This window comes from Macaca fascicularis, chromosome X, assembly GCF_037993035.2.
Source record: "Macaca fascicularis isolate 582-1 chromosome X, T2T-MFA8v1.1".
Classification (NCBI taxonomy): Eukaryota; Metazoa; Chordata; class Mammalia; order Primates; family Cercopithecidae; genus Macaca; species Macaca fascicularis.
Window position 1 is genome coordinate 36,494,592 of NC_088395.1, and position 22,475 is coordinate 36,517,066.

The 22,475-nt window shown below is 35.8% G+C and overlaps 1 protein-coding gene across 1 annotated transcript in view; it reads left to right on the forward strand.

Annotated features, from left to right (window-relative positions):
* The window catches only part of CFAP47 (cilia and flagella associated protein 47), a 429,680-nt gene that overhangs the window by 358,281 nt on the left and 48,924 nt on the right, over nucleotides 1–22,475 (forward strand). Inside the window, exons 58-59 of the mRNA XM_015443631.3 lie at nucleotides 20,195–20,354; nucleotides 22,093–22,187. Of these exons, the coding sequence (XP_015299117.3) occupies nucleotides 20,195–20,354; nucleotides 22,093–22,187 (255 nt within the window). The remainder of the gene's footprint in view (nucleotides 1–20,194; nucleotides 20,355–22,092; nucleotides 22,188–22,475) is intronic.

Consider the following 22,475-nt stretch of genomic DNA (forward strand, 5'->3'; position numbering starts at 1 on the left):
CTCATTCTCTTACTCCCACCTCCTCTCTTTCCAGTTCTTTCCCTCTAGTACTGCAATTCTGGAACATGCTCACAACTTGCCCTTTCTCATACCTTCACTTCACCAAATCAATTTCATGGTCCATAGGTATAATAAATCTCTTGCATATAGTCTCATCTTCCTTGCTTCCTCAGTATCCCTTTCCCCTACCTTATGTAATAGTTGTAATTGTGAATGGCGAGCTCATCTATGTCTGTCTCTGTTCAGATAAATGTAGCTGAATAAAAATATACAAATGTGCTGAAAGGGATCACATTAAATCCATGACCACTAAATATAAATTGTTCCCTAAGGAATTCTTGCAGTCATATTACATTTCCTGAGCCCTCTCACTCTTGACAATTCCATCCACCTAACTCCTTCCTCATACCTCCAAAATCTACATTCTCAGTTTTAACTAATGACCTAGAGTACTAATTCATTGAGAAAAATACAGGCTACAGGCAATCAAATGAGAACCTCCAAAAGTTTCCACAATCTCAATGAAACAGATGACTGTACTTGTCACCATATGGTCTGCCTTCCCTCCTGTTACAGTGGATGAATTCCTGTTACCCTTTTCTTTAGGTCCGTATATAATTGTACACTGATTCCATCTGTGATGACTCCAGATATCCTTTTTTATCAGTAGCTTCATAAATTTTTTCTCTTCTAAATTATTCTAATTTTTATATAAAGTTGTGCAATTTTACTTGTATTAAAAATTAATGCTTATCCTCACATCATCTCCTACAAGATATCACCCGATTTTGTGTCTTTCCTTTATATTAAAGCTCCTAAAAATTGATGACACCTGAAGAGTTAAGTACTCCGATTCCAAACCTCCCACTTTTTTTTTTCTTGAGCCAGTTCAATCAGGCTATTTCTTAACACTGTATCAAAGCAACACTTATCAAGGTTTATATGATCTCTGTGTTGCCAAATTTAACTATGAACTCATTCTCCTAATCTTACCTCACCTCAACCCCTGCAGCCTGAAATAGTTTTTCAGTTGCCTTCTAGGCTATCACACTATCCTAGCTGTTTTCCTACCTCACATCCTGCAAAGTGTTGCTTTCTTTTGCTTGTGGCTTTTGATCTCAAATACTCTAAATGTTGGAGTATTACAGAACATGGTGTTTGGTTCTTTTACAGCAGTCTATGATGAATTTTATGGATCTCTATCTGTGTTCATACCATAGGTGATCTCATCCAGGCTCATGGTTTTAGATGCCATGTGTCTGTTAGTCATTCTCAAGTTTTTAATTTTTTTCCAACCCACAAACATTTTAAAACCTGGGCTTAAAAATTCAATGGCCTACATATTATCTATATTTACATATCTAATTGAAATCTCTAAATTTTACATGTCCCAAAACAAAATAAATCTCTCCAAAACACTTTGTCCTTCAGTTTTACTTGTCTCATGAATTGCAACTCTGCCATGATAGATACTAACACAAAATATCATGGTGTCATCCTTGCTCTCACCTTTCTCTCACATCGCCCAACCAACCTGTCAACAAGTGCTACCAACATTTTTAAAAAATGCATCCTGAATATTCCTCTTCTTAACATGACATCTACCTCTACCAAACTACTTTCAATTATCATCTTATCTGTCACCTAGTTTGATAAGCTAAACAGATACCCCCTGCCTCAAAAATATATCAACTTTCTAATCCCAAGAAACTATGAATATTACCTTATATGGCAAAAATCACCCTATATAACAAAAGGGATGATTAAATTAATGATTCTAATAGGAGAGGTTTATGCTGGATTATCTAGGAGGGCCCTAAATAGAATCACATGTATCCTTATAAAAGAAAGGCAGAGGGTGTTTGGACAGACACAAGGGAGAAGGCAATATGAAGACAGACTAAAGAAAGATACAGTCACAAGCCAATGAATACCAACAGCCACCAAAATTCTGAAGAGACGAAGAACAAACATTCCCCTAGAGCCTTTAGAAAGAACACAGCCCTACCAACAATCTGATTTCTAACTTCTGGCCTACAGAACTCTAAGAGAATAAATTTATTTTTCTTTAAGCCACCCATTGTGTGGTAATTTGTTATAGCAGTCACAGGAAACTAATACAGCCTCAAGATTCCAGGTCACATCTCCTGGAACCTGTGAATGTTATGAAATATCACTCTTACGTTTTTGTTATTTATTATTTATTGTATTCATCTGCTTTGTGTTCCTATGAAGAAATTCCAGAGACTGGGTCATTTATAAAGAAAAATGGTTCATTTGGCTCATGGTTCTGTAGGCTGTACAAGAAGCATGACACCAACATCTGCTTCTGGTGAGAGCCTCAGGCTGCTTCCACCCACGGATGAAGGTGAAGGGGAGCCAGAGTGTGCAGATCATATGGTGAGAGAGGAAGCAAGAGAGAGGGGGAGAGGTACCAGTCTCTTTTAATAACCAGCTTTCATGGGAACCAATAGAGTGGAAACTCACTACACCCTCCAAAAGAGGGCATTAATCTATGTATGAGGGATCTTCTTCCATGATCCAAACACTTCCCGTTAGGCCCCACCGCCAACACTGGGGATCAAGTTTCAACATAATATTTGGCCGGGACAAGCAAACCATATCCAAATTACAGCAGTGTTATGGCACAGTTGATCTTAAAAAGGGAGATTATCCAGGTGGGCCTAATCTAATCACATGAACCTGTGAAAGTAGAGAACTTTCTCCCATGCTGGTGGCAGAAGAGGAAGACAGAAAAAGAATTCGAAGACATTTGAAGTATGAGAATGATTCTACACACCATTTGTACCTTTGAAAGTTGAGTGAATCAAGAGCTACGTAACATAGATCTACATGCTAAGAATGATCAGAGGATGTGTGACAAACAGCAAGGAAAAGGGGAACTTGGATCTACAACAACATAGAACTTAATTTTCCCACATTCTAATTTCTAGAACCTGTGAATGCTAACTAATATTGTAAAGATTTTTCAGATGTGATTAAGCCAAGGATTGGCTTATCACGTCTCGTATATCTTAGACAAGGTACTCCAGAAGGCTCCCATCCAGAACTACCAATAAGTAAAAACAAAAAAGTTCCCCCTAAAACCTATTCCCCCTAGCCAAAGGACCTGGAAAAAAGTGGCCTAACAACAGAAAACCTTTCTGACATCACCCACCCTACTCCATCAAAGCATCAGTGGTAAAACCACATGTCACCCACTCCAATAGTTATAGTGGGGACAAGCAGGCCGTTGATTTTTCCACCCCAACCCTGAGCACTTTCATGCCTTAGAAGCAGCACACTCTGATTCCCTTCCCCTTGTATTGTCTGTGGTGCTGATGGGACTAAGTAAGGAAGTAATCTGCCATTCCCCCAGCAGAAGCACACAGTGCTGTGATTCTCTTGCCAGAATGGTGTTGGTAGAGGTGTGAAGGGAGCTATTTTCTATTTTCTTCCTGATAGAAACAGATGTATCTCCAAGTACCTTACCAGGGTGGTACCAACAGGGTTAAGTCACAAGTTGAGATTCCGTTTCCACTCAGGAACAATGAAATTTAAAGAGCTGGTGCCTGGAGGGAGTAGCCACCAGTATCTGCACTAGTTGTCGGTAAGACTGAGAAAAGTGGTACAAGTTGGTTAGTAAGCAATCAATTTTTCTTTCCATACCCGTGTTGGCAAGATCCGCTAGGGTATAAAGCAAGGCCATGCCCCACCTCAACCTTTTGGATTGAGTGGAGCCCTGTGGGGACCACAGCCTATACCCCATCAAGCATCAGCAAGAAAGAATGAAGGAATTTGAGGCAGGGTAGCTGGCATTGTTTTCTTTCTTCCCATATGTGATCAAAGACCAGTGGAAACTGAGCCTTTATTCCCACTTGGTATGAAGGAGGTGAAATGAAGTGGTGAGAAGTGAGCTAGTTGGTGTTCTACTGCGTCCCATCTCATATCTTGGTGTCAGTGGGGCACAGCAGGAAGCCAAACTTTCCCTCCCCATCTTCAATGAGGCAGCATGAGTCTCTACAAATTTTGCTTCAAGAAACACTTTTGAATTCTTATGAAACATGAAAAAGTAGAGAATCTCAGAAAAAAATGTTGAATAAAGAACAAAATAGAAGTTATGGAACTGATTAAATATAATACATTAAATATGTATCTTGCCAAATGGGCTCAAGAGTAGAATGGAGATGATCAAGATTAGAATCAGTGAAAGTGAGGAGAGATCAATATCATTTACATGGTCTGAACAACAGAGAGAACATGGAATTTTACAAAAATGAACAGAGTACCAGGGACCTGTAGGAAAATAACAAAAGAACTAAAATGTATGTCATCAGAGCTCCAGAGGGAGAGGAGAGAGTGGGAATGAAAAATTATTCAAAGAAACAATGTCTGAAAACGTGCTGAATTTGTTGAAGCACCTAACCCTACAGATTCAAGAGACTGAGTAAACTCCAATCAGTGTAAAGCAAAAGGAATTCAAGGCAAGACAAATCATCATTAACCTTCTGAAAACTAAAGACACACGCACACAAAACAACTTTGAAAGTAACCAGAGAGATACAGTGAATTACTTATAGGGAAACACCAATTCAAATGACAGTAGATTGCTCATCCCAAACCATGGAGGTCAGAAGGAAGCGGTATACATTATTCAAATACTGAAAGAAAGTAACTGTAAACTGTGAATTCCATATTCAGAAAATATATTCTTTATACATGAGGAGAAAATGTAGATATTCTCATGTAAAGGGAAAGAAAGTGAATGTATTTTAAGCAAACCAGTCCATAAAAATAGCTAAAGAATGTTCTCTAAACAGATAAGAAATAATTTTTTAAAAAAGACTTAAAAAGAAAGAATATCAGTATGGATAAACATAATAATATAATAGACTGCCCTGCTTCTCTTCATCTCTTAAATCATATTTGATGATTGAAGTAAAAATTATACTGCCTGGTACATGTTACATATATACATAGAGAGAGCGAGAGACAGAGAAAAGAATGTCTTAAGACATTGATATTATACAATGTAGGAAGTATAAGGTTATCTAAATGGAATTAAGGTATATTGACTCTATTTTCTTATTTTCTGTATTCTTTATGCTTTGATATCTGAGGTCTTGCTGACTGGGGAGGAACTGCCCCTCTCAGGGTTAGCTAATTTCTAGAGACAGTAAAGAAATCATCTGTGAGAGGATCTATAAGTGCAAAGTAACCAATCCAGAGCCCATACTCCCACACACCTCTTCTATCAGGCTCTTACACTCCACACCAATATTCCTCTACTCTAATCATCCCAAGGCCAGGGACTAGTCAACACGAGATAGCCCTTACAAGCCAGAGCCCAGTGAAATTATTCAAAGTAACCAGTCCTGCACTTGCTTTGTCTGCTTACCTCACCTGTATTTCATCCCATAAAAAAGCAAAATATAGGTTCTTGCCCATAATTTTTCCCCCCTCACAGCTTCCTGAACAACACTGGTACTTCCCTATGTGGCCCTGTATGACATACTATGCTTTGTGCCTTTAGGGATCTGTGAGTATAAAATAGTTTTTCATGGCAGTCATTACTATGTCTATGTGTCTTCCTATATCTGACTGAAACAAGTCTCAAGTACATTTTAAAACATAAGGTTTGCTTGCTTTGCTTAAAGTAGTAAAACATTGATACCAGTAGACAGTGATAAGTTGCCTATGTATATTAAATTCCTATTTAAAACCACTAAGAAAATTATATGAAGTGATATGCTAAAATTATAAATAAGTTGGAATCCCAAAAGATATTCATGCAACCCATAGCAATATCACTACAGATAACATCAGACATTAAAGAAATAAAGCAGTACTATGAACAACTCTATACACATAATTCCAACAACTTTAATGAAATTTATCCATATTAAGGAAATAAAAAAACTACCAAAATTTACCAAAGATGAAATAGACAATCTGAATAGTCATATACTATTATTTAATAAATTGAATTCATAATTTAAAACCTTCCTAAAAGAAATCTTCAGGCCTAGATAGCTTCGCTGGTAAATTATCCCAAACATTTAAAGAAGAGTTAACACCAATCCTTTGCAAACTCTTCCGGAAAAGAGAAGATGAAAGAAAACTTCCAGACTCATTCTATGAAGCCAGCATTACTCTGATACAAAAATCAAAAACATGTAACAAGAAAGTAAAAATACATTCTAATGTTATTCATGAAATTAGTCACAAAATATCAACAAATTAAATCAATCAATATATAGCAAAAAGTATACACCATGATCAGAGAGTTTATTCCAGAAATAAAGGCTGATTTAATATTTGAAATTCCATTAAGGTAATCTTATCTGTTAAAAGATGAAGGCAGAAAAATTACATGATTATGTCCATTGGTACAGGGTAGAGTTAGAAACAAACCAATATCCATTCTTTATTTAAAATAAATACTCTTTGCAACCTAGGAGAATCAATAGCTTCCTCAACCTGGTAAAGCGCTTACATAGTAAACCTATAGCTAACATCACGTTCAGTGATGAACATTGTATACTTTCCCCCTAAAATAGGTAGTAACATAAGAATCCCCACTCTCCCCACTCATTTAACATACTAGTGAAAGTCCTAGGCAGTACAATGAGGCAAGCAAAAGAAACAAAATATATACAAAATGTAAAGGAAGAAATAAACTGTCCCTATTTTCAGACCAGGTTTGTCTACTAGAAAACTCCAAGAGACCTATCAAAAAAAAGCATGTATAAGTAAGTTAATTCACCAAGTCACAGTATAGAAGAACAACACAAAAAATCAATTGTATTTATATATACTAGCAACAAAATGTAGAAACTGAAATTTAAAACTCAATACAATTGATAATCTTCCAAAATAATGAAAAACTAAAATAAAAATCTAACAAAACCTATTTAGGATGTATATGCAGAAAATAACAAAATTAAATGATTTATAAATAAATAAAGACATATGCCATTTTCATTGACTGGAAGATTCAACATAGTAAGGATGTCAGCGCTATCTAAATTGATCTATAGATTTCCTGCAATTCCTGTCAAGGTACTCATACCTTACACAAAAATTAACATAGTGCTCAAAAGACATTTCTTAGATTTCTCCAATAGCAAGCTCCATAAGGGGAAAAATTAATAAATAAGACATCCTCAAAACTAAAATTTTTCCCTATGATAGCCGATGAGAAGATGGTGAAATTGAAAGCTAGAAACTGGGAGAAAGTAGATCCAAATCACATATCTGACAAATGGTTTGTTTCTAGAATATGTAAAGAATGACAAAAACTTGATAATAAAATAAAATCCAACTAGAAAATGGGCGAAAACAAATGAAGGGACATTTCACCAAAGAGATTATACCGATGGTTAATAAACACATTTTGAAAGGTGTTCAACATCATTAATCTTTAGGGCAATGTAAAATCAAACAGCAGTGGGATTTCACTACAAGCCTACCAGAATAGCTAAAATAAAGGACAATGACAACAACAAATGTTGGCAAGGATGTAGAGAAACTGGATCACTCATACATTGCTGGTCAGAATATAAAAGGGTACAGCCAGTCTGGAAAACTCTTTTTATAAAGTTACAAGTGCAACTAATACACTATCCAACCATTGAACTATGGGAAATTTATCCCAGAAAATTGAAAATATGTATTACCCCAGAACATGTGACTGAATATTCTTAGCACATTTATTCATAATAGTGGAAATCTGTGAACAACCCAGATGACTTTCAATGCGTGACTGGTTAAACAAATCCTAGTTTATCCATACCATGGAGTACACTTAGAAATAGAAAAGAATGAAGCACTGATAAACACAGCAACTTGATTGAATGTCCAGGGAAATATACTGAGTGAAAAAGCCAACTGCAAAAGGTTGCATACAGTATGATTTCATTTATGCAACATTCTTGATGTGACAAAATTATAGAAATGGAAAACAGATTAGTGGTTGTAGTAATTCCGGAATGGAATGGGGTAGGAGTTGGTGGTGGCTATAAAAAGCCAACCTGAGAGATTCCTGTGGTGGTGGAACTTTCCTATATCTTGACTGTATTAATATAAGTATTCTGATTTTTCTTCACTATAATATTACAAGATGTCATCATTGGAGATAATTGGGTAAAGAGTACATGGAATCTTTCATTTCTTACAACTGTATGTGAATCTATAATTATCTCAAATATTTTTGTATTAGAAAAATATATCATAATATGAGAAAACAGTGTAAAGGATGAAGACATACACTGTACTTGGCATTTGTAATACCTTATCATAAATTTGTTTAATATAGTCGCTGACTTGGCATCCATTTTTGGGCCTGACGTAAGTTATTTGAAACCCAGTCATGCAGGTGGCCTAGTTAAGACTTCCTCTCCCCTTGTGTTTTTTTGCTATTATAACCCACTTGTTTCTCATCTCCACTGGCCCAAAACCCAAACCCAACATATTCTCTCTCTCTCTCTGTCTCTCTCTCTCTCTCTGTCACAGACACACACACACACACACACACACACACACACACACACACACACACACAAACATACGCATACACTCACATTCTCCACCAGCTGGTTGAACTCCAAGGAACTTGCCATTGGTCCTCTGCCTTCATGCCTGACTTCTCTGGGACCTGTGAATAATAGATTTCTTCTGTTTCTTGCATTTGGTTTCACCTCCTCATTGTGTCTCACCCAACACACACACCTGAATCTAACTCGTCACCCGTCAGGGCTCTCCTAGACTGTGACTATTTTGGCTAATGTCCACTATCAATAGATAGATCTCAAGACCAAATTTGAAAGAGCCATAACAATAAAAATTATAACATCTAATTTATAAAAGATAAAATATTCATCATTTATATTTATATGATTGCTAATAACCAGAGCTCAACTGTCAGAGTTCTAGCATCAGCATTTAGAAAAGAAACATTTATATTTTCTTTCCTTGGGAGATATAATTGCTGTGACTCATGTCATGTTGATTTTAGTTGACATGTATAATTTAGTTTGACAATAAATAAGAAAAATATTATTTGAAAAATAATATGTTTTTGAAATAAAAGGCTACTATTTATAAATTGGAAAAGGTCTTCAAGAACCCAGTGTTTAGTGACATATGATGATGTTTACTGCTGCTTTACATAAAGCATGCCAGGATCTCCAGATAATTGTCATGGAAGTTTATCAAATTACATTGGCAACTAAGCATGGTTTCACATTTTAAAATAAACCTTCTTCCCTACTATGTCAAATATTCAATTTTCCACCTAACTTAGCTCAGGTTTCAATTATATAGATTTGTAATTATGATTTATAGCATAAAGCGTGTGGGTTTCCTAGCTAGTCAGTGAAGCTGCTGATTTTATTGAAAAACACAGGGTTGTAACTCTCATTACGCAAAGATGCCTGGCAGCGTGCCCTTTTAAAAAAAAATCCATAACCTGAAATTTAGACCTATTTATACCACCAGACTATTTCTATGAAGAGAGCAGAAACTGAATCTATTAAAATCACTTGTAAGTGTCCGGTTTTATTAAATGGAACACAAAGCACAGTGTCATTTCTCTTTTCTGTTATTTTATGCAGTTTCCTTCAATTCAGAAATACAGGTAAATATTATAACAAAAAGAGGACTAATACCTGCTTAGGAGTTATGAATACCAGGCCTTTACAAGAGGTAGATTAGTAGGTGGATATATATAGATAGTAGAGAGAAAGGGAGGTAGATAAATAGGTAAAATGTGTGTGAGTGATGAACTTGTGATGGGACGTCATTTTCCTTTATTGAAATTTGCTATAGTAAAATTTCCTATAGTTAATTGAAACCTGAAGACTGCTAATGACATGTAACACTTTTGCCCCTTTTCTCACTGATACTCCTCCTATTTTATTAAGAATATAGAGGCAAAACAGAGGCAAATTGTCTGTTTCTGTCATTACACATTAATAGATCAGCTTAATTTTATGTGCATCCATGTGCCTTGCCTTCCCTCACATTACATCAAAAAAGGACTCTGTGCTCTTATTGGCTAGTCCTCCACCAGTTTACTGAATCTGGTACCTACTCAATCATGTGAAGCTGTCCAATTTTCTCCTCTGTTTTCCATAATACATTTTTTTTTTTTTTTTTTTTTTGAGAGGGAGTCTCGCCCTGTCGCCCAGGCTGGAGTGCAGTGGCGCGATCTCGGCTCACTGCAAGGTCCGCCTCCCGGGTTCACGCCATTCTCCTGCCTCAGCCTCCCCAGCAGCTGGGACTACAGGCGCCCGCCACCTCGCCTGGCTAGTTTTTTTGTAGTTTTAGTGGAGATGGGGTTTCACCATGTTAGCCAGGATGGTTTCGATCTCCTGAACAATCCACCCGCATCAGCCTCCCAAAGTGCTGGGATTACAGGCGTGAGCCACCGCTCATAACCCGACCTTCCATAATACATTTTTAATTGATTTTTCTTATCAGAATACGCATGTTACAATAGCACTCAGTTTAAAAGTCATACTGCTCTTTATCCCCTGACCCTATCACTGTCATCCCATTTCTCTGATCCTCCTTGATAGCAAAACTATTTGAAAGCCTGACTGTATTTACTGCCCTCACTTCTTATATCGTTATCTCACCCAAGCTAATCCAGTTTTATTCACCATCATTCTCTTTTACTCTCTAATACTGCTCTTTTAATTAACTAGTAACCTAACATGCCATAATTATCCGTCATATGCAGTCCTCATCTTGCTCAATCCATGAGCACTACTTGACACACTTGATCTCTCACTGTTTTGGAAACAGTTTATCTCCAGGAATCAATTCTCCCTTTATTCTTCTTCTATTTCTTTAGTGAGCCCTGCTCATTCTCCTTTGCTGTTCCTGCCCCCCTAATTTCCTAGAAGCTATCTTCTCTTTTTATTTCTATCCACATTCATTTCTGATGGAATCTCATTTATTCACACATGAAATATCAACTTCTAAATTGATAGCCCCCGTCTCAACCTCTCCTTTAAATCCAGACTCATATATCCTCCAGCTATCTCAATATTCCCCCTACAGATATATGTGAGGCTTCTCAAACTTCTTTAGGTGCTCTGCTCAAGTGACACCTTATCACAAAGACCTTTCTGGAACACCCTGTATTAATGTTGATTTCACTCTCTAACCTTTAACTGTTTTATGTAACACCATAAGTATTATACATTTTATTTATTTATTAATGTCTACTCTCACTTGCCAACACATTCTGGAATCTCTGACTCAAGAAAACAGGACATGTGTTTTCTTTAATATTTTATCCTCAGTGTTTATTATAATGCACAACACATAGTATTTTCTAAACGATTAAACAGAAGAATAAAGTAATGTAGAATAAAAACCATATTGCACAAAATGGAATTATCTAGACAGGCCTGGGGTTGTACCCTTGCCGTAACAAAACCTTGATGTGTATATTATATTAGCTTCCTTTTTTATATGAAGGAAATCTCACTTATAAATATAAATAACTTTCCTGATTTCCCAGAAATAGTGAATAATTGAGCACAGAATTAAACTTCTCTTAGTACAGTGCAGAGGAAGAGGAAGACATGATGATTGATCAATAAGATATATTAGTTATAGTAGTAATAGTAGGAGACATTATTTTATCTTAAAATTATCTGTGGGTAATTTAATTAAAATTAAAACCAGCTACTTTCCTAGAAAAATATACAGTTTCTTAATAATTTTTTAAATCTTAGTTGTTTTTTCAACATATAAAGAAAAATGTTATCATAGAGTAATAGAGATGGAAGAAGCATTAAGATATTCTATTCTAAACACACGTGTAAAGCCAGAAACCCTTCCCTATTATAAATGTCAGTGGTTATACAATGTGTGCTTGACAGTCCTCAATGTCAGGAAACTTTCTCCTTCATTGTGCCTCCTATCAACAGTCTCTGATAATGGATTGTTCACTCATTTTGAGCCAGTAGTGAAGTGTTCACAGTAAAAGCAATTTTTGCTTTAAGTATAATTTTATTATTTGTGCTAATGTATTGTTAAAAAGAAAACATAAAACTTGAACTCACAGGTACTTAGCCCATGTTGTAAAGTTTACCTTAGCAATCATATTTGCACTGAATAACCCCAAAACCTACTTAAAAAGCATTATGTCATGTCTCAAACTGAAAATTTTTCTAAGAAGCATGGATTTGTGTTTCTTCCCCAGTTGCGTGTATGAGTAATGTGACCTTCTACTTATGTTTCTGTCATGTCTCAAACTGAAAATTTTTCTAAGAAGCATGGATTTGTGTTTCTTCCCCAGTTGCGTGTATGAGTAATGTGACCTTCTACTTATGTTTCCTTTTTCTATACTATTTCCTTTGACAGTGTCTACTTTGGATAACCTTCCATTAAATCAAACATTAGCTAGCTCTCTGAAAGGTTAACAGGGTAAAACAGCAACAGTCTCTAATTCTTTCGGAGAAAAATGTAATCCCTTAAATGCCCTTCTCGCTATTCAGTAGATACTTCCATTGGGTCAAGGGGGTATAGGTAGGAAAGGGAGAATGGTTCATCCCTAGCTTTTCCATCATCATAGCAACCAAATGGCAGTCAGATGATGTTTTTCTATCTGCCCTATGTTTTGAGTGCAAGAAGTTAGAATCTCTGTAAGTAAATTTAATGACATCCATGCCACAGACTCTGGGATAATATATAAAAAGAAAAGATAATCTCACGAATTAGTTTGCTAGGGCTGCCATAACAAAATGCTGCAGACTGACTTAAATGAAATTTTCTTTCTCACAGTTCTAGAGGCTACAAGTCCAATGTCAAGGTGTCAGCAGGTTTAATTTCTTCTGAGGCCTCTTTCCTGGGCAAGCTGTGTCTTCATGTGGTCTTTTATCAGTGCATTTGCCCCCAGTGTCTCTCTGTGTTCAAATTTTATCTTCTTATAAGGTCACCAGTCATATTGGATTAGAGCCCACACTAATAACCTAATTTTCACTTAATCAACTCTTTAAAGGCCTAACTTCCAAATACAATCACATTAAGAAGTACTGGGGATAAGGTTTCAACATATGAATTTTATGTTGGGGGCACGATTCAGCCCCTAATATCTCAGAAGAACCAGTTACAGGATGGGACTCTCCTTCAAACCACCAATAGAGTAATTATGTTCCATTTTTATTTTAAAAAAAATTAACTACTGGAAATACGAAGTACTCATATGGAAAAATACATCAATTTTATGTTTGAAAATGGTTAATGAAAAGTCACGTTCTTGATCACTTTGTTTCAAAAATAAAAATAAGTATTCTTAATTAAAAATAAAAAACTTGAATTCTTATTTAAAATAAACCAGTATAACAAAAATAATAGTACTACTTATAGTGCGAGTATATTTATTTATTTATTTATTTATTTATTTATTTATTTATTTATTTTTTGAGACAGAGTCTTGTCTTGTCCTGTCGCCAGGCTAGAGTGCAGTGATGCGATCTCGGCTCACTGCAGCCTCTGCCTCCCAGGTTCAAGCGATTCTCCTGCCTCAGCTTCCCGAGTAGCTGGGACTACAGGCGTGCACCGCCACACCCAGATAGTTTTTTTTTTGTATTTTTACTAGAGACAGGGTTTCACCATGCTGGCCAGGATGGTCTTGATATCCTGACCTTGTGATCCGCCTGCCTCGGCCTCCCAAAGAGCTGGGATTACAGGCGTGAGCCACTGCGCCTGGCCGGTGCTAGCAAATTTCTTAGTGTCTCTTGGATTATCTGACATGGGCCATTTCTGATGCCACAGTAATTATTAGAAATTGTGCACAGTTTATTAAAAAACAGGAGCAGAAATATAATACAACTAAAGTAATGAAAAATGAATTGCCCAAGATGAAACAATTTTATTACTAAAATTAGGGTTATGTTCACTTTACTATCTTGAAAAAAATTTCTTGAAAGACAGAAAACCTGCCTGGCGCGGTGGCTCACGCCTGTAATCCCAGCACTTTGGGAGGCCGAGGCGGGTGGATCACGAGGTCAGGAGATCGAGACCATCCTGGCTAACACGGTGAAACCCCGTCTCTACGAAAAATACAAAAAATCAGCTGGGCGTGCTGGCGGGCGCCTGTAAGTCCCAGCTACTCCGGAGGCTGAGGCAAGAGAATGGAGTGAATCTGGGAGGCGGAGCTTGCAGTGAGCAGAGATTGCACCACTGCACTCCAGCCTAGGAGATACCAAGACTCCGTGTCAAAAAAAGAAAAAAAGACAGAAAACCTCATTTCCATATTTCAAATAGGAGTTCAAAGGGTAAAAATTTCTAATACCTTTAATGAAAAGAACAATCAAAATAGCAATTTTAAATATACATGAATAAAATTTGAATGCTAATTGTAACTGGGCTATGGTAGATTTTAAAAGCAAAGCACAAATATTAATAATAATAATAATGTCATTATTTTTAGTATTCCTGAGATACTAAACATGATTTATTATCAGGGTTTCTGAAATTCTAAAAATAATGTATAACTCTTTTAAAATATGTATACATGTGTAAAATAAGTTATGTAAATTAAATATGCATATTTTCCCCAGATGCTTAGTACTGTTGAACTTTAAGGATGATGACTGTAACGGAAAATAATAAATTTGTCTGTAGTTAAATTATGTAGTTACCGCATGGAAATGGATTATAAAAGAAAGAAAAAAACTCAAACATTTTGAGTTTATAATATGTTTTATTAGATTACTTAATCTAATAAATATAATCATTATACTAGCTAGATTTCCCAGTCAGAAGATACATACAACTGATGTAATTATTTCCAGCTTCCTGGTAAACACATATGAAGATGTGTTTAACTTCTAGTAGCGCTGAAAACTAAGACTAGCTGAAAACCTATTCCAAGAACCTAGAAACACTTTATACAATAAGGTTGGTACTCAAATAAGAAAAATAAACACTATGTTTTTCTTCTTGGGTAGGTATGGGTGGACAAAAATTTTCGATATCCCTAAACTGATGTATAAATGTAGGGTGATGGCATTAAAAATACCATTTGTTCCCCCACCCCAGTCTGCTCCCTGGACCTAACCGTTCATTGCAAATTTTAAATGTTATTTTAAAAAATGAGCTGGGAAAGAAGGCAGTTAGTCTCACTAGAAAATAGAGCATCTATAATCTATAATTGACACATGAAGTGACAGAAAGACCAAAGCAAACTTCTTGCAAATCCTGAAATAAACCCAAATATATATGGAAATACTATGAAGCTAGCATTTCAAAATCGTACTCTTTTAAATAAGTGTGTTTTTTGATCATTAGTTCCATGTTCAAAAATCAATAACGTTAGATAAATTCTTCACTTCAGACATATGTAAATTACAAATGGATCACATATTTAACTATAAAAATGAAAACATGCAAGTATTAGAAGAAAACATGGGTAGATTTTTTGTTGTTGATATGTAATTCATGGTGTTTCTTTTTTTAAATTTAAGTTCTGGGATACGTGTGCTGAACATGCAGGTTCGTTACATAGGTATACATGTGCCGTGATGTGGTTGTTTGCTGCACCTATCAACTGTCATCTAGGTTTTAAGCCCCACATGCATTAGATATTTGTCCTAATGCTCTCCCTCCCCTTTTCCCCCACCCCCTGACAGGCACTTGTGTGTGATGTTCTCCTCCCTGTGTCCATGTGTTCTCATTGTTCAACTCCCACTTATGAGGGAGAACATGCAGTGTTTGGCTTTCTGTTCCTGCGTTAGTTTGCTTAGAATAATGGTTTCCAGCTTCATCCATGTCCCTGCAAAAGACATGAACTCATTCTTTTTTGTGGCTGCATAATATTCCATGTTCAGTATTCCATCTGACAGTATTCCATCCTAATATCCAGAATCTGTAAGGAACTTAAATAAATTTACAAGAAAAAAACAGCTCCATCAAAAAGTGGGTGAAGGAGATGAACAGACACTTCTCAAAAGACGACATTGATGCAGCCACCAAACATATTTTTAAAAAAAGCTCATCATCACTGGTCATTAGAGAAATGCAAATCAATATCACAATGAGATACCATCTTATGCCAGTGTGAATGGCGATCATTAAAAAGTCAGGAAACAACAGATGCTGGCAAGGATGTGGAGGAATAGGAACACTTTTACACTGTTGGTGGGAGTGTAAATTAGTTCAACCATTGTGGAAGACAGTTGGGGATTCCTCAAGGATCTAAAACCAGAAATACCATTTGACCCAGCAATCCCATTACTGGGTATATACCCGAATGATTATAAATCATTCTACTCTAAAGACATATGCTCACGTATGTTTATTGCAGCACTATTTACAATAGCAACGACTTGGAAGCAACCCAAATGCCTGTCAATGATAGATTTTTAATTAGAAGGAAGAACAGCTTTCCTGTCCATAGTCAAAGTATTAGTAGGGCAATGGGAAAACCATATAAAATAAAACTAATTTATGAGATGAAAAATGAACTTGATACATTCTCAAAGTTCTTTTCAATGTTAATTTTCAGTGATTTCTTGGAAGTTAACAGCATTACAGAGTGGTTCTTATCCATCCAAGGGTATAATAATAGCCAAAGACACCTGTGGTGAATTCAATAATGAATTTCAGTTCTACTTGTAGGCTTGGTAAGAAAGTTACAACCACAAATGGGGTACTAGATTTTTAATAAAATGGGCATGTTTGTCATGGCATCATCTTTCTATACTTTCAATTTAAATGTTAAAAGAAATCATGGTGTAAGTAATGAGCTACCTTTTTTTTTTTTTTATCTGTCTTGACTTCTTGCACTATCTTCACTGTCTAAAAGCCTAGATTTATTTTTAGTGGTAATATAATTTTTTTTAGTAATAATGTAATCTTGTGTAAGGCTAAGTTATAATTTCTAAACTTTATCTCCTTGGGGACGCATGCATGGTTGATTTGAGTTAGCCTTTGCTGTTGTTATCCAAACATATTTTAAAATGAATTAATCCATAGTTTCCCTGAAATTAAACATAATGAAATCTCCATAAACTATACTCTTAATAACATTTGCACTTATGACCTGTGAAATATACAGTCATCTAGCTTACTCTCATTACCTTGAAGGGAGGTTTGTAGATTTAAAGTCACAGTAGAAAATCTATGTTATTGTACTAAGAATAACTGAGAACCACAATAAAAATACTAGTCAAAAACAAAAGAGTAGGTTGGGTTCAAATATATTTTATAAGTTCTTGCAAATATCTCTGTGTGTACAAAATGTAATGACCTTCATAATGTATAACAATTTTTTAGGAAGTGCGTTTATATTAATTAACTTTATCTATTTCATACAACGATTCATGACAATATAGAACTCATAAAAACAAAATTGAAGATAATTGACTTTGTTTAGATCAGCAGTCCCCAAGCTCTGTGGCACCAGGGATCGGTTTCATGAAAGACAATTTTTCCACAGATGCAGACGGGGTCGGGGGAGATTTTTGGTATGAGACTGTTCTGCCTCAGATCATCAGCATTAGTTAGATTCTCATAAGCAGCCTGCAACCTAGATCCCACATACGTGCAGTTCACAACAGGGCTTGCTCTCCTATGAGAATCTAACACAGTCACTGATCTAACAGGAGGCAGAGCTCAAGTGGTAATGCTCACCCACCTGCTGCTCACCTCCTGCTGTGCGACCCAGTTCCTAACAGGTCATAGACTCTTACTGGTCCACCGCCTGAGGGTTGGGGACCCCTGGTTTAGATATCTTAGTAAACAACACAGTCTTTCAAGGGGACCTTGGGCAAGTTATTTAATTACATTGTGTCAATTTTTTCATTTCTAAAATGAGAAACGTAAAAGCACTTAATTTATGGTGGTTTTCTGAGAATTAAATAAATTGTATAAAAATGCTTAGCACAGAGCCTGAATATAGTCAATACTCAACAAATATTAACTATTAATTATATTAATTATTATTATTAACAATGTTACTAGGCCTTAGAATGTTTTAATTTCCTCAAGGAATAAAATTTAAAATTTGAAAATTTACAAGAATTTTCAGTTGGAAAGTTTTGCAAAGGGGCCATTTTTAATTTCCATTTGTGATGTTCTTAAGAGTTTAATAAAATAATTTTATTTGAGAAAAATGACTTTGATTATCATCAGTCTTACAACAGAATAAAAAATGAGTGTAGTCAATAATCCTCTATTATCTTGTAAAACAGTGTTACTTTTCTAAATAAAAGTAGACATTTATAGGCTTGGAAACCCTCGCTGTTACAAATGGCCCGAAGCTTAACATTCTTCATACCTCTGGAAACTTGTCCAAGAGGTAACTTTTTTTTTTTTTTTTTAAAGAAGGTCTCATGGCCATCTGCCTTTGGATCCTATAAAGTGCTACTTAATCGTGCAGCTTCCTGGGCCCTAGTTCAGCCTAAATAAATCAGAATCTCTAGGGATGAGGCTCTGCAGGTTCCATGTCTATCAAGTTTCTCATGTGATTCTTATGCACGGTAAAAGTTGAAAAATTCTAATCCATCGGACCACAAGAAAATGCTGTCAGTTTTTCTGTCTTCTGGTTTTCACAACTAGGAGCAGATGACCCTTTCTTTCACAGATAAGCTTTGTCTTTCCTCATGGATCAGCTAAATAAATTAACAGCTTTTAGTGGCAGCAATTTGGGGGCTCTTAGAAAAGACTTGCACCTATTATAGTCTAGAGAAACATATGAGAAAATAAAGGATCAAAACTTGCTGTACTTTATCCTCTGAAAAATGTGGTAACATATGAAAATACTCATGGGTTTTCTGGTTCTTTTATCACTCTGGGAAACCTCAGCCATCACTTTCAACATTTCTTCAGTTCTTCTAGCATCTTCAGGAGAAACTTCTTACTACAGGAAAATATGTCTTTTAAAAAGACTTAAACTTAAGACCTAGGACCATAAAAATCCTAGAAGAAAACCTGGGCAATGCCATTCAGGACATAGGCATGGTCAAAGCCTTCCTGCCTAAAATACCAAAAGCAATGGTGACAAAAGCCAAAATTGACAAATGGGATCTAATTAAACTAAAGAGTTTCTGCACATCAGAAGAAACTATCATCAGAGTGAACAGGCAACCTACATAATGGGAGAAAATTTTTGCAATCTATCCATCTGACAAAGGGCTAATATCCAGAATCTACAAAGAACTTAAATTTACGAGAAAAAAAAAACCATCCCATCAAAAAATGGGCAAAGGATATGAACAGACACTTCTCAAAAGAAGGCATTTATGCAGCCAACAGACATATGAAAAAATGCTCATCCATCACTGGTCATTAGAGAAATGCAAATCAAAACCACAATGAGATCCCATCTCATTCCAGTTAGAATGGCGATCATTAAAAAGTCAAGAAGCAACAGATGCTGGAGAGGTTGTGGAAAAACAGGAACACACCGTTGGGAGTGTAAATTAGTTCAACCATTGTGGAAGACAGTGTGGCTATTCCTCAAGGATCTAGAAGTAGAAATACCATTTGACCCAAAGGATTATAAATCATTCTATGATAAAGACACATGCACATGTATGTTTATTGCAGCACTATTCATGATAGCAAAGACTTGGAACCAACCCAAATGTCCATCAATGATAGATTGGATTATGTGGCACATATACACCATGGAATACTACGCAGCTATAAAAAAGAATGAGTTCATGTCCTTTGCAGGGACACGGATGAAGCTGGAAACCATAATCCTCAGCAAACTATCACAAGATCAGAAAACCAAACACTGCATGTTCTCACTTGTGAGAGTTAACAATGAGAACACATGGACACAGGGAGGGGAACATCACACACTGGGGTATGTCGGGGGGTGAGGGCCTAAGGGAGGGATAACATTAGGAGAAATACCTAATATAGGTGATGGGTTGATGGGTGCAGCACACCACCATGGCATGTATATACCTATGTAACAAAACTGCACATTCTGCACATGTAACCCAGAACTTAAAGTATAATAATAATAAAAAAATAAGGTTGATGACGTCTAAGGTAAAATAGTGAAGTGAACTTATAATTTTGTATAATGTGTTTTTTGTTAGAAGCAGTTTTTAAAAATTGATAATCAGTAATCAAATTAGGTGATTACTTTCTCCTGTTAAAATTATCGTCTGTTAATGTTTACCCCATTAAAAATTATTTTTTGTGTGTTTTCCAGGAATTACACTGCCTCCTAAAGGAAATGTAGATATCTCATTGTTATTTATACCCAAAATTATGAAATTACACAAAACAATGGTTATTGTTGAGATGACAAAAGCAAATGGAAAATATTGGCCTATTGACAATTTTGATGAGTTGGATGTAGAATTTAAAAGGTAACATTTAAATAAAGACATTGAAGGAAAGTAATTTTATTTTGACAGCCACTGACATGCTAGGTTTCTTTTACGTGTTATACATATATAATATCAAGCTCATGATTTTATATTCTCTGAACTGTTGAAATTCATATGTTCAGAGGAGGAAAATATATTTGTTATATGGATATATATAATGTATAGAAAATAATATATTTATATACATATATATCTAATGGTTGATTTGAAGCTCAGATGATGAACACGTTTAATCTTAAGTATCATTATCAGTGAATCAAAGTCAGAGACATGCAAAGGGACTCCTTTCTGACATGGAAAATAGTGACTGCTAACATAATAAGTAATCAGTATACGGAGGACAACCTAAAACAGCTTGCCTGAGTGAAGTGAATTCATGATACTGGAATTCACACTGTGCCAGGTGGATATGCTATCCATCATATGAAACTGCCATGACTAGAGGTATTCTGCCATTGCCAGAATGCAAGTTACTTGTATCTTTCTTGCTTAGCTGGAAATTAAGCAAAATTCAATAATGGTGCAAAATCTAAATGTGTTCTCTGTTCTTATAGTTTAATTAAATGATAGTCTGAAAATCTTAGTTAAAAATAAATTTTTACTTCGTCCTACATGTGCGTATTTCTTTCCTTCATTTTTTGCCAGTTCTTTACTGTGGACCCATTACTATCCATTCTACCCTACATTGTCACTACTCTTATAGTCAAGATTGGCTACATAAATTGTAAGTCTCAGTGAAAAATGAGAATGAGCAAACTTAATAGTTTGTTCAAAAACTATTGAGAATTTCAAAACAGTTATAGGAATGCATTAAACAAGCTTGAAGACCTCCTAAAGATGGGATATTATTCTTTTGCATAAGCCCCACACTCAACCTGTCTTGCCTGCAATGTCTTGCATTTCATTTTAATGAAAAAAATCCCAACTTCAAAACTGATCATAAATTTTAATTAATTAATTAATTAGTTTTTTGAGATGAAGTCACACTCGGTTGCCCAGGCTGGAGTGCAGTGGCGTGATCTTGACTCACTGCAATGTTCGCCTCCCCGGTTCAAGCAATTCTCCTGCCTCAGCCTCCCAAGTAACCAAGATTACAGGTGTGTGCCATCACACCCGGCTAATTTTTGTATTTTTAGTAGAGATGGATTTTCACCATGTTTGCCAGGCTGGTCTTGAACTCCTGACCTCAAGTGATCCACCTGCCTCAGCCTTCCAAAGTGCTAGGATTACAGGCATAAGCCACCATACCCAGCCTATAAACATTTTCTAATATTGCTGTGCTCCTAGTGGTGTATGATGCGCCTAAAATATTTGGACAAATAACCCCTTTTCTTTTAAGTAGTATCCTCCAAAAGTAAATGCCTCACAAAATTCTGAAGTACTGTACTTCATGGCAGTTTTTGTTTTGTGCTTTGCCCATCCAATACAGAATAGATCCCAAGAGGGCTGTAGTACCTCTCATTAAAGTAGGGAAAAAAGCTCTTCAATTTTAACTTATATTTCATGATGGTTTCATTACAGTTTGCTTTGTGATGATTTCCCAGGGTTTGCTTTGAAATGGTATTTGCAGAAAATGTTCTTTCTTTCATCAGTTTCTCTCTACTAAAGTCTAAATTTACAAGCTTTACTAAAATACCATAAAGTTAATAATAATAAGCTTTTTGTTAATATGGAGATTCTCCTTTCATTCCTTCTTAATATTTTAATTTCTAATTAGTATTATGGGAATCGACAGCAAAGAAATCCAAGCAATACACTGGATATACCCTATTGTTGGACTCCCACTAGCACCACCTCCTAAATCTCCTCCAGGTAGGTATACATTAGAGTCAGAGAATGCCAGAATTCTTAAAGACCTTAGATATTCTCTATTCCCATATCTTCTTTGTTTGAAGTCCAGAGAAAGTAGGTAGTAATGTGAACAGTCCTACTGGTGGGAATTCTATGACGTAAACATGCTCTCCCAATGTGTCCAATGAGTTTTCCACAAAACCACACTATTTCTTGTTGCCTTCCTGTTGGTGAAATGCAGATATCAGCTAAAATTAAAATGAAATTAACTTCAGACTCCTTTATTCCACAGAGCTCTGCACTAGATTT